Genomic DNA, 13133 nt, shown 5'->3' on the forward strand with positions numbered 1-13133 from the left:
GGCATGGGGGAAGAAAGGGTATTTTATATTTGTCCATATTGTCATTAATTTGCTCTAACTAGGGTTGTAATGCAGAACAAAGACTGTTGGATGTGAGGATGCAAGTATGAAATGGTATATGTTAAAAGTGGTAGCTGAATATATAAGAAGAAAGTGAATTATAAAATTTGCAAAGCTGCTTAATTTAACTGCTGCCCATTGATTACTTTTCTACTTCCATCATATTGTTTGTATGTATTCTTCAGCAGCTGGAGTATTTTTGCTTGGGCCTTAGAAATCTCTTTTGGAGCAAATCTTAGCCTCTCATCTCAGAGGCCATCTACAGATTTCCCTAGGCTGCTATTGTATGAATAATCAGTTGTCTCAGTTTAGAAATTCTCTTTGTTCTACATCATTAAATGCTGACTCCTGCTGCTGCTATGACAGATCGTGTTGCAGGAATCTACAAGGGGAGTTGTCTCTGATGTTAACAGTGAATCTTTGCTGTGGAACAAAAGAATACGCTGAAGCAAGCACAAGACAATTTAAATTTATAGTATTTTAACAATGAAAAATAATAAAGGATGAAGCTGGTTGAAGTGTACCCATTTTGAGATCTGTATTTCCAAAAAGTGAAGAAGGGCCTTTAAAATACTTTTGAGTAATTTTCTGCCTGGGAATATTATTTGTTGCTCCCATCTATGCAATAGTGAGATAGTAATTTGATAAGGAGAAGAGAAAAATACAATGGGCTAGGCTGGAATTCAAAGTAGGAGCAGCTTGCTATAGGCAGACTGTAGATGAAAGGAAAATGTTTCTTTCTAAAGCAGAGTGATAGCATCTAGTGAAGCACAGTAATCTAAATGACCTGAAGGTTTGTTCTTCCACCTTGGCCTTTTTGTCATGAACTCCTTTCTCAGATATCCTCCTGGCCACTGAAGGTCTCTGCTAACTTTGTGCATTAGGTAGTCAAGAGCAACATGTCCAGCAGATGCCTTTGTGAAAGGTTTTCCTGCTACTCTTTGAAAACCAGAGGTATTCCCAGTAGTTCCCTCTTTCTCTCTGTCTCTATCCAAATACCCTGTAGCCAGCATCTTGTGCCTGTTTGCCCATTTTCTATCTACTCTCAATATGCAGCCACCATTCTCTGCATGGAAAGTATCTGTTTTCAAAACTTTCTGCTTCTCTGCTCATGTTGAAAGAGCATTGAAATGGGCAAACCTTGTATCTATTTTTATGTGTAAATAGGTTTGAAACTGTGACCCGCCAGAATGAGTTTTTATTCTTCAATGCTTTTAAACAGCAACCATTACATACCAATGTGAATCTATTCTAAATGGACTCCAGTGCTGGACTTCTTCCTAGACTATGTCATGCCATCAGGTTGGCATATGAGAATTTACGGTGCCCTGCATCTGAAACACTGTCCGTGCTCTTCTTGTCCTAATGGTTGTTTCCTGTCTTGCAACTTACTTTGTGTGTGTTTTATTTTAGTCTGTTTTTCCCTGTGTCATTTGTAACAACATCTCTTGTTTGTTTTCACATTTGGGAGTTAGTTTTGTAGATGGTATGGTGAGGTGGTGCTCATGGCATGGCAGCATATGGTCACCTGAGCAAGGGAGTTGCCAGTGGCAGCTCTGCATCATTTCTGATAGCAGAGAATGTTGTTGTTTCATTCTATTGAGCTTTAAATCAGTCCATGTTCTATCTGAAGCTCCTTGGTTTGAAGAAAATTTGGTTCTGCTAAGGAGGAAAAATGGAAATACCTTCATTCAATGTATATGTTTCCTCACCTGAAGCCCCTTGGCTGGATTTTCTACTGCACTGTCACAAACCCCATCAATCTCTTCAATTTCTTCAGAAGGAAGAGAGGATTTGCAGGTTAACCAGCTGGAAACGCAAGTATGGATAAAACCAGACATCCAGAAGACAGATGTGGACTTTTCAGAAATTCTTAATGCAATACAAGAAAGTAAGTTCTTCCTTGGATGCAAAATTGTGTTTGTGGTAGAAGATTCAATTGAGATGTATTGAAATTATAACTGAAGGCACACACAAAGTGATGAAATGAATGATAAATATCTATTATTAAAATCTTTCAGGAAGTTCAGTGGATTATTGAAGGCTAGTAAGAAATCTTTTACTATCAGAGAAGTTATAGTAAGATTTGAATTGTTGTGTGCCAAATGATTCCAGCAGTATGTATTTTTTATGCAGACATAATCAGAAATAGTAAGATTCCTGATAATTTAATCAATTCTTTGCACTCCTGAGTGGCTGTGTGAACTAATAATGTCATTAAAATGCTGCACTCGGGGTTCGAAGACTGGATTTGAAGTTCCAGTTGTTCTAAAGTGTTGGGCTGTATTCACATTTTTGCAGCTGATTTTTTTGGGAGAAGTCATGAGATTGTCACAACAAGTGAGGGTCTTCATGTCTTAGATGCTGCACAAAATTATCTCTTTTTATATGAGTGTTCTGTGGACTAAGAATTAATTATTTTACCCTTCTTAAATCCAGCTGCAGAATTATCTCAACATTTGTGCTAGAAGTAGTGCTACTCTTGTTGATAACAGTGGAAGACACTCCTCCTACCCAAAACCGATGCAATTCTGGAATCCAATAGAATCTGTAATTTCAGTGGGTATTTTTCATAATAGTTTGAAATTCTTATGCAGGCTGAGAATCAAAATGCAAGGCGTGGCTTCCTGGCGTCCTTATTTTCCAGTTTGATTTTAAACTGGGTGTTTGGAATAGCAATTTTCTAGAGTGAGAAACAGCAGCTTGCATTTTAGAATGATGAAGGGTGAATAATAATGTGTAAAAATCCAAACTTTGTCGGATTTCTGCCATGTGAATAAGAAACCACACAGTGGTGGAATCAGGCTGTTTAGTGTTGCTATTTTTTTATAGGTGGAAGGAAAACGCTTAGGTTAGTATGATGATGGGTGTAATAATTTGAAATTGAATTACCTTATTACTTAAGCTACAGGTTTAGGATGAATTCCATGTTTTCTGATTTAAAATATTTTTCCCATCAGGAAATCTTAATGTTAGGTTTTGTCTTCTCCCTTCTCCACACCAGCAGAGTCCAAATATAGGCCTGGGGGCAGTCAGGATGCAGACTGGAGAGAATGAAAAGATACTGCAGTGCCTTTCAGAGGTGAATAGAAAAAATGGCTAAAGATGGAAAAGCAATTCAATCTGGGAGTGCTTCAAGAATTAACATTTTGATTTATGGATTATTCACAAGCTATTTGAGAAGGATGCAGCTTTTATAGCCTTGGAGAGTATTTTTCCTATATCCAGACGAGACACAGATGCTGTTGGGAAGTTAACCTCTATGTCCTTTAGCTACATCTCCTTCATTAAAGACTGAAGGGATTCTGTACAACCCACAAGAGGCTTGTGGTGTGTCCAGAGGAGCATTGTCACCTGCAGTCTGTTGCAAATATCATCTAATTGGGATAAACATGTCTAAATATTCTTTCTAGGGTAGTTGCTCTGAACTGCCAATGTTACTTTTTTTCACAGATGTTAGCATTGAATGATAGTTTAAAACAGACTAATGATGATTTTAGAAACCAAATAATTTTTCTTGCTAAGATAAACTTTGGAATATTGACCTCCAGCTAGCATTATCCAAAGTGAGAGTATACTTGATGGCTTGGTGGGACTTTTGCTAATAAAATGACAGTGAATAGAAACATGATCTCTAAGCATGTTTCCATCTTCTCACACAGTAACAAAGTAAGGTCCCATTTTTTAATGAAAGTTCTTATTTTTAGGCACTTCTGTTTCAGCATCCACCTTCAGAAAGTTAAAAGAGTTATCTTGTTTTTGAGTCCTACCTTATATCAGCATCTTGATCTGAGGTGGCTTGTGGACCCACTGAGATTGTGTGTGGACTCCTGCTCAGAATTTATCAGGATCCAGTTTTCAGAATATTTTCTTCTACTATATTTGGGATAAAAATGTTTGTATACCCGCTTTTTTTCCCCCTTTTATTCTTCAAGAGATTCTGAATTATCAAGTAATTTTGATTTTTTTTCCCTGAAAAATAGAACATGAGGGGGAGAAAATAATTTGCATATTTAAGCTGATATAAAACCAGAGGGAGAATTCTTAATATCTCTTGTAGCAATGCATTTGCTGCTCTGGATTCCTGTTAAATTTCACTGCTTAAAAATACACGACTGTACAGTAGCACCAATCTGTCTCTCAAATAGCATTTATATATATAATAAAGCCACTATATATCATTCTGTTAAGGGCATTTGTGGGTATATGCACGTCAGGGTCTGAAGGGGACAAGAAAATTGGAGGCCTGATTATCCTTTAACAACATTTGGTTATGTAGGTGTTGAGTCCATTGGTGTGAAAGGGCTGTGCTACCTACAAGCAGCAGGAGAGTTATCTTGGAAGTACTATCACCATTACTAATGTAAAGCAAACAGGAATTGCTGTATAAATTATCTATTTGGTTTTGTAGAACAGCATTTTATTCATTTATTTTCAAGTATATAATGAGACTTGGGGTAGAAAAATAACCTCGGCAAAGGTTGGGCCCCATATTTTCTGTAGTGACCAACCAACACACCAATTATCTGTGTATTTCTGATATAAACAATTTTCCACTGCAGGCAATCTGGACAAATCCTGGTAGCTAATTTCACTAACCTGAGGCTTCACTAAGCTGAGAGTTGCTTCCACAACTTCTTCACTGCTGAGATGGACTGTATTTTAAAATTACTTTAAAATAAGATTTTTTGGCTTCTGACAAGTCATCAGGATAATCCAGTAATTCTGTGTTTCCAGCCTCCAGACACATTCATTTTCTTGCACACCAACTTCTGTATCTCAAAACATCCACTTAAAAAACTATATATTTTGCAACCCAAAGCATTACCAGCACTTCAAGAAGCAGAATTCTAGTATCTCAGAGGCCTCATCTTTTATCTCAAAGCAGTTATAATGTCAGAACAAAGATAGTTTAAATTCCCTTGAGTATAGCAAACAGGCAAAACTTTCATTTTTACAGCTTTCATTGATACTGTCTGCAACAGATATATGTATCATGAATAATCTTCAGAAAGCTTCACTATGTCATTTTTTTCAGAGTGTTTTCCACAGTTGTTTCCAGATTATATTGAGGTTTTAATTGTATACAGATTCGTGTGTCACTGTCATGGAGACACTGATGGGTTTTAATTCAGCAAAATTCAAGTAATTCAAAATGTTTTCTGTTTCAGTTATTTTTCTGTTGAATATTGAGATTAATTCTTCCCATATGAACATGTGTGCAAAATCTGGTCATTATCTACATCCAAATTATTATTTGATGGGGTGGAATGTTTCTAGTCTTGACTTTTGAAAGTGTAGGGACCGTGAAGGACATGAGGTTAGGCTATGCTGTGCTTTGTTGTGGCAGTTTCCCTCTCTTTTATAAGCATTTCTGGTATGATTTTTGTGGATTGAAATGAATGAAGGTGGGAAAAGAAATCAGGCATATTACTGCTGCATGTGTGCTACAAACTGGAATCTATTTGTTGCCTTTTAAGTCTCCTAAAGCCTCTGTGGTTTCCCTTAGGACAAGTTTGAGGCAGCCACAGTGACACTGAGGAGCTGCAGGCCCTCATCACATATAACAAAACAACACCAGAAACTCAGAATCTCTCTTACAAACTACTCTGCTTAGGTTGCATGAGACACATTAGCCTAATATTTAGAGTGGATTAATTTGGACATGAGGACTTCTCTGTTGTTTTAAAACTTTTATTTGTTTTCCAAGTAAAACTCTTGTAATTAAAAATATATCTTTCATTAACCTTGTCCCTGTTTTATAAATGAAAATGAAGATGAAGGATTCTTGATTATTTTGATAGGCTTTTCTTTTTTATTACCTACAGATGTAATAATAGATTTTAGATGCTGTAAAAGACATGTACAAAAAGAGAGGAAACTTTTTCCCATGTACATGATTGACAGGGAAAGAGTAGTATATTTAAATTGCAACATATGTCTGTTTTAAGGATGAATATTATGGATAAGAGTCTCTTGATTGTGAGCATGAAAAATAGGTCACCTGCAGACTGGGGAGTTGGTATTATCAGCAATTTTTTAAAGGATTCTGAAACTGTGACCTCTGAAGAAGGGAAAGGTGAAAAGGAGGTCACAAAATGTTCATGATCACTGGGAACAGTTAGTGGCTGTTAATTTCTGGCAGCAATCCAGTCTCTCCACAGTGAGGGAACAGATTTTTACACCTGCAGCCAGTAGTAAGAAATGGAACTAAGTTGCTGCCAGCAATTAGAGGTTTTTGGCTGTTAATATAGATTCTCACCAACAGGAATTACAATTGCCTGTCACTAAATTAGGGGAGCTGAGGACAAGCAAAAGCAACAGGAGTTTATTGCACAAAAGAAGAATGATTCCAAAAGTCAGTCCAGCTTGCAAGAAATGTGAATAGGGATGGGAGTTAAACTAATTTCTGTCAAGACTATTAGATATTTCCTCCCACTGTAGGCAGTGGAAGAGGCTCAGTAGCTGGGACTTTTGGGGGTCCCTTCTAACAGTTGTAACTCTATTTTCATGATTTTGGATTTTGCCTATGAAACATCAGACTGGAGACCTGAAGTTCCTCCAGGGCTGAGGCGTGGTCCTCAGCTCAGGCATTTTTCTTCTCCTGGCACACATCTCTTCATCATGTTTTTCACCAGACCTGTAGTGCATGGAGTGCAGAGTGAGCCTGCCTGCCCTGCTCCTCCCATCTGGCAGTCACTCCAGACATTAATATCTATATTTTTTATCAGGGTTGGTTTACCACAGCTTAAATCTGTAGATGTAAGTGACTGCTTCGTGCAAGACCAAGGGCTGTGTGGTAGGTGGATCCAAAAGTGTCAGATTTATTTGCATCAAAACATGCCAAACTGTGAAAAGAGAAATGCCTGCCCAGGTTTGTTTACTCAATGCCTTTCAAGAAACAGGATTTGTTTAAGGCCTTGTGCCTCTGGCTGCCCCACAGGTCTGTACAGCTTCGAACTTCACACTTTGCATAGTAGGTTAAAATTCTGCCTCCTTATAATAAGAAGCTTTCGGAGACAATACTAATCCAGAAGGTAGTCATTTAAGCCATTTGCCCCAAAATAAGCTCAGAAGATAGTTAATATCTGTTTTATTGTGATAGTAGATTGTTTATTTTTCATCAGAGGTGAAATTTTCATGTGGCTCATTGATGAAGAAAGAATTCCAACAATGCTCATCAGATTTTAAAATTTATGTAGTAGATACTTATACCAGAACTAAAAAGTGAAATTATTGGTGGGTTATACTTGCTGTCTTCATTTCGTTCAGTGGTGATTTGAATGTGTATTTTTATTTTTGTTTTTTAGTAGCTAAGGATGTCAACATTTTTTTTGATGAGTTAGAAGGTGTAAACAGCCCTTCCAAAGATGATGATTCCCTGCTTCACCATGGTAACTTGACCAGTACTTCTGATGATGCCAGCAGGCTGGAAGTTGTGGGAGAGGTAAGAACACACAGAATTATTAATACACTATTTATTCATGCCCATTATAAAGACTTAATAAATGTAACTTGATTTAAAATCTCATTCTCTACCATCAAATTGTGTCTTATCTTTCCCATGAGAACTGGTTTTACATTCTAAGATTATCGTGCTGAAATATAAAATACGTCAAATTCAAAAGTTTTGATTTCATGCACCCTCAGTGAAACACCAATACAAATCTAAGCTTTCAATGCTTCTGAAAATGCTGGAAAAATGTTCCCTATATTCGTCCTTTAAGTGGAAAGAGTGTGGAGGGGATTTATCTACAACTCCCATGAGAAGCATTAGGTGTCAGGTAAGAGGCACATTCCTTTCCAATGAAGAGCAATTCTGCCCTGATGGTGCATAATGGTGATTCAGAGAACAGTCCAGGAAGGGAACATTCAGCCTGTAGTCCCTTTTAAAATCTGTCTTAAAGCAGGCAAAGTGTTGTGGTCCCAGATGAAAATTTGGGCCTTAATTTCTTTCTGTGTCTTTTATGAAGAAAGGAACAATATGCCCTTTTACTTTGCCTCCCACTGCCCTGCCACCCATGGATGTTAGGGTTGTTTCCTCAGCAAGTGAAGAGACCAGAGAGTTCTCTCCTTTCCTCCACCTCAGGAATGGGGCTACATCTAGACTGCTTTCTGGACTGGTCTGATGTTACCTGCAAGCTGTGCCTGAGGAAGTTTTGGCAGAGGGCTGCCTGGAACAGATCAGAACTGGCAGGGACCATGCTAGTAATTAAAAAGAGTGGAAAACCACAGGACATTGCTGAGGGCTCTGCCCTGACCCTCTTTTGTTTACTAGTTTTGGTAGAGTTTAGAAGAGGCAATTAGAGATTATCTTTTTCAGGAGATAGAGGGTTTTGTGGTGCAAGTTCTTTTGTGCAACACTGCTGAGGAGAGAGAGCCAGAGATTTTCTTTGTTCTAGAAATTCAGCCCATAGAGAGCTGTACTCCTCGAATGTTTAGACAGATAATTAAAGCAACAAAATTCAGGGCACCCTGAATATGTTTGACCTTGCTCACAATTTAATCTTCTTTAATCATAGCTCTTCCCTAGCTTCCCATACAGCATATAAAGGACTCTCTTTGCCTGCTTGCACTGTAATAGGTTAATCTGACGTGATAGTCCCATGTTGCATTTTGGGACCATGTCTTTAGCAAAAAGGAACAGGTGAAAGGCACATTATTTTTGTAAGTTAAAGAGGAAAAATTAACAGACAATGATCAGAAGGACATGTTGCTGTTAATGTAATAATATTGAAAAAACAATATCTCAAAACATCTATTTTTTTTCTCTTAGTTGAGTTCTTTTTTGTTTTCTTTAAAGAGAAAGGGAAAACCTTTGAGGACTATGAGCAGATTTAAGAGGTCTTTATGTAACCATAACTGAGGAAAATAGCATTGTAAGTCACATATAAGTGTAAGATGGGGGGAAAAAAAGATGAAAATTGAAAGTCTTAATGGGACTCCAGGGATACTGCAGCCTACCAAAAAATGTTTCAAAGTACTTGGTCCCTGCTAAACTCTAGAAGGACAAGATACACTGTTCAGATGTTATATGGTTTGTAGGGATATGTGTGGATAAACTCTTTGGCCTAAAATTCTCCTAGTGTATGCATGTATATGAGTCATGTCTGAATGCTGATGGTTCCCAGCTGAGCACTGAGGATATATTCCTTGGAAAACAAGTCCAAATTATACAACACATATTACAATACAGTCACGAAGATAGACAGAAATGCTAAGCTTCTTGTTAGAGTGAAGTCTTCACTGTTCTACTTGCTTCCAGCATTCTGTAATACTTGGATGATGCAGAAGTCTGGCAGCTGGCACTGCTGAGCCAGCCCTGACTGTCTCTGTATCATGTTAGACCCCCAAGAGTCCTTGCAAGTCCAGACTCAGTCTATAAAGTTGCCTTAGAGCCTGTAACAGAGGGCCAGAGAAAGGTTTTCTTCCCAGAGGCTGAAAGAGTCTAATAGGGTTTATCAGTCTGGATTTGACATAAAGTGTTCCTAAAATGAAAAGGGCCTTCAAGTGCAGATAAGGGTGTCCAAGCCACCTTTCTGAGTGAAAAATTACAGTACTGTAGTTGTGGTTGGTAGTGTTTCACAAGTCCAAGGGAAGTAATTGTCCCAGGCAATCATATCTGTAGTGGAAGAAGTCTGACAAGTCAAACACCTTGGCTAAATCTCACAGATACTCTTTAATATAAGGTTCTGCATTCAGTGATGAGTCAGTGCAGGGCAAACCAATTTTCTTCAGAGAAAGAGAAACATAAGAAAGGGCAAATCAATTTTTCCAGTGGAGTCACTACTGCATGCAGAGAAGCACACATTCCTTATGGTACTCTCAGGATGAGTCTGAGTTCAGATGAGGAGTGTACATTTGAAGTGGATCCATCAGTTGCCCCTTCCCATGATTTCTTTGAGGTCCAGAGCAGTGTTGGGTTTTAAACCTGTATTCCTTATGGATGTAAATCCACTGAGTCTTTTGGACCAGACTACAAGGGAGCCCAAGGTGAGACCTTAAGCCTACATAGCTTACACAGCAGATCTTCAGCATGGATTGTTTTGCTCTACTGCTCCTTTCCTATTGTGCCAAAAATACATGTTGACTCTGACTACTGAACAGGAGGCTTGCTGGGAGAGTTAGAAATCACAACGGGACCACCAAGCTGACCCACAGCCTCTAAATCTCTTGCTACATCCTTCTTTTATTTAAATAACCTTAAATACCCTTTGGGCTGTTGGGGCTTTTTTTATGTGTTCTTGACATAAAGAGATTTTTAATGGAAAAAAATAAAGTGTACCTCCTGATCTGTTTTCACATTTAATGTTCTATGAAAAATACTTCTCATATCTTGGTAATATCATTTATCAGCATGATATGCAGCACAGATATAAATAGTTTAGTACTGTTTTTTCCTTAGAGATTAAATCTTTTTTCTTTTCTTCTCTTTGGGCTCTAAGAACTGTTCACTGTATCAAGTATGCCCTAAGTTGTGTCAGGAGTTAGGCATTGTAATGAAAGAACGTTAAAAAAAAATTCCCCTCTTCCTTTAGTGAACTGGATGTACCAAGGGGATGGGACATTTGAGATGCTTTCATTGGTTTTTCCATTGAATCAAAATGCCTGCTGAGAAACAGAAAGATAGCTTACACTAAACTATTTGAATGGGAAAATTGTTTTGGGAGGGTTTATCCTGTAAAAATAATTTTTCCTATTATAATGTTCACTTTGTGATTTAAATTCAGAAATAATTCTCTAATGGTGAAAGTATTTTGAAAATTCCCTCCTTTCCCCAAATGTGAAAGGCAAAATATTCTTTTTTTTTTTTCAAAGACTTGATTGCATATTGTAGGGCAGGGCTACTTTTGGCAGAAACAGCAGAGAAAGTTTTGGAAAAACAGGGGTAAATTAGCTTAACCTTCCCTTCACCTTAGAGTTGAACTGATCCTGAGATGCCTGAAGGTCCTTGCCCTTTATACTGCACAGAGGGAGTGCTGTTTGTTTCCACATCTCCATCACAGTGTACATTTCCTATATGAAACACTCCAACCATTGCAAACTGCCATGCAATTTCAACTTCTCTGAAAGTGAAAACTTAAACCCTGGGCAGGACTTGTATTATATAGAAGTAGTGTTAAATTGTGAGGAGGATCTGTAGAGAATTTCATCTCATGACTTACTGGAAAACGACCTGTAGCCTGGTTTTCTATATCTCAGGAGAGTAACCTGTTTGTCCTCTCAGTGAAATCAAATTGTGTTTTTCTATCAGACCAAACATTTTAATAGACTTTTTGTTTCGTTTTGTTGGAGGTTTGTTTGTTTGTTTTGTTTGTTTTGGTTTTTTGGGTTTTTTTTAAAGAAAAGAGACACTATTTATTGCTTTTATTGTTTTTATGTGCTGCTACACCTAAAACCAGGAATTCTTTCCAAATAAATCCAATTAAATCCACCCTCAGCTATTCCTTAAGCAAGGAGTATTCTGTAGTTAGTTTGATGAGGTATGGTGAGGTTGGTACAGAACCTTCATATTGCTGTCTGTGTCCTAAGGGGCAAAGTAATGAAAATCTCTGTGCCAGGTTTTACTGTTTCTCACTACAGTAAATGTTAATGATAATGTTCATGTTTACTCTTTTCACATGTACAAAGGCATTCAGCCATATTAAGTTCTTAATTCTAAGTTTACACTTCAGTGACACTATTCTCTGCTCTATTATATAAGTCAGAAATTATTCCTAATCTTGTGGAGGGTGGTGGGGGAGGGAGGTTCTCTTATGTGTTCTATTCTCTCCTATCCCATCCCCAAATGTCCAAGTATTTTCCTAAGGCTCCTGATGCCCCTTAAGATCCCCTTAAGTAGGGAAGTCTGTGCCCCTCTCAGATGAAGTCAGAAGCATTGCATGTGAAGAGCCTAAAACTTGAACAGCTTGTTGTGATTCCTTATCTTTCCTGCTGAAAGCTGATGATGAAAACAGCAATGCAGCAATTATCAAGGCAAATTAGCATTACTGAATTGCTTGATTTTCTCTTCACAGGAGGTACCTGATAAGAACAAAACCAATGGACTATATTTTAGAGATGGGAAATGTCGGATTGACTACATCCTTGTGTATAGAAAATCTAATCCACAGACAGAGAAGAGGGAAGTATTTGAGAGAAATATCAGAGCAGAAGGACTTCAAATGGAAAAAGAAGTAAGAGATCTTCCTTAAAATCTTCCACATTGAAACTATATAGAATCTGGGGGTATGGTTTGTTTACTCTGAAACTCCTTCACTCTGCTGTAGCAGTAGAAAAATGCTTTTAAGCATGCCTAAATATAGGCCAGAGCAGTGCAAAAGTGTAGCCTAAAGGAAAATCAGACACAGGGATTGAAGGCCAAAACAGGCCATTACAGTCATCTTTTTCAACCTTATGCACAAGTAGGCCACCGAATTTCATCCCGTGTGCTGTGCAATATGAAAAATCAAGTGCTGGGTTTGAATGGCCTGAATTCTACTGAGTGCAATCCATATTTCTGCACCTACATTTGCTTCTAGCCATGTGCTCCACTCTTTGCTGAGGCTCCTGGTAGTCTTTCCAGAGACCTAACGAGATCCCTGCCTTCCTTTATCTGTTAGCTTAGGCATAGCGATGTGAGAGTATTTTAGTAGCTCAAAAACAGCTTAAAGTTTCTCCTTCTGTCTTAACCCTAAGCATTGAAATAATTGGACAGTACATATGAATCATTTATATCTCTGTTATTTCCAACATAATGTCCTAAATCAGTAGATCTTTTATGGACAAGAGTGTAGAAATTAGTGCAAGTGTCTAAAATGTATTGATATGTTAGGTAGCAGAAGCAAGGTTTAAAGAGACCATATCTCTCTTGCCAAGCCTATGATTTTCCTTAAACTTTGATAATGTGCTTAAGCAGGGTTTAAACTTCACTTCCATCCAGAACAGGTATTGCTGAGTGTTTACTTTTATTTGTGCCTGGTGGACTCACACTCATGATAATATGCATTGTCATGCTGCCACTGATGGAAGCAAAAGAGGAATTTTCAGGGTATAGGCTTTGATCAATTATGTAGGTGTTATACCTTATCTCC

General features: G+C 37.9%; 1 protein-coding gene across 5 annotated transcripts in view; it reads left to right on the forward strand.

The window, feature by feature from the left end:
* Window positions 1–13133, forward strand: part of ANO4 (anoctamin 4) — a 173358-nt gene that overhangs the window by 68491 nt on the left and 91734 nt on the right. For 3 of the 5 annotated variants that reach the window (XM_088165126.1, XM_088165128.1, XM_088165130.1), the window contains exons 3-5: window positions 1841–1951; window positions 7371–7507; window positions 12078–12236. In XM_088165126.1, coding sequence (XP_088021252.1) covers window positions 1841–1951; window positions 7371–7507; window positions 12078–12236 — 407 coding nt within the window. The remainder of the gene's footprint in view (window positions 1–1840; window positions 1952–7370; window positions 7508–12077; window positions 12237–13133) is intronic. The other 2 variants (XM_088165127.1, XM_088165129.1) reach the window with 2 other exon arrangements.

Source organism: Sturnus vulgaris, chromosome 5 (assembly GCF_052056855.1).
Source record: "Sturnus vulgaris isolate bStuVul1 chromosome 5, bStuVul1.hap1, whole genome shotgun sequence".
Lineage (NCBI taxonomy): Eukaryota > Metazoa > Chordata > Aves > Passeriformes > Sturnidae > Sturnus > Sturnus vulgaris.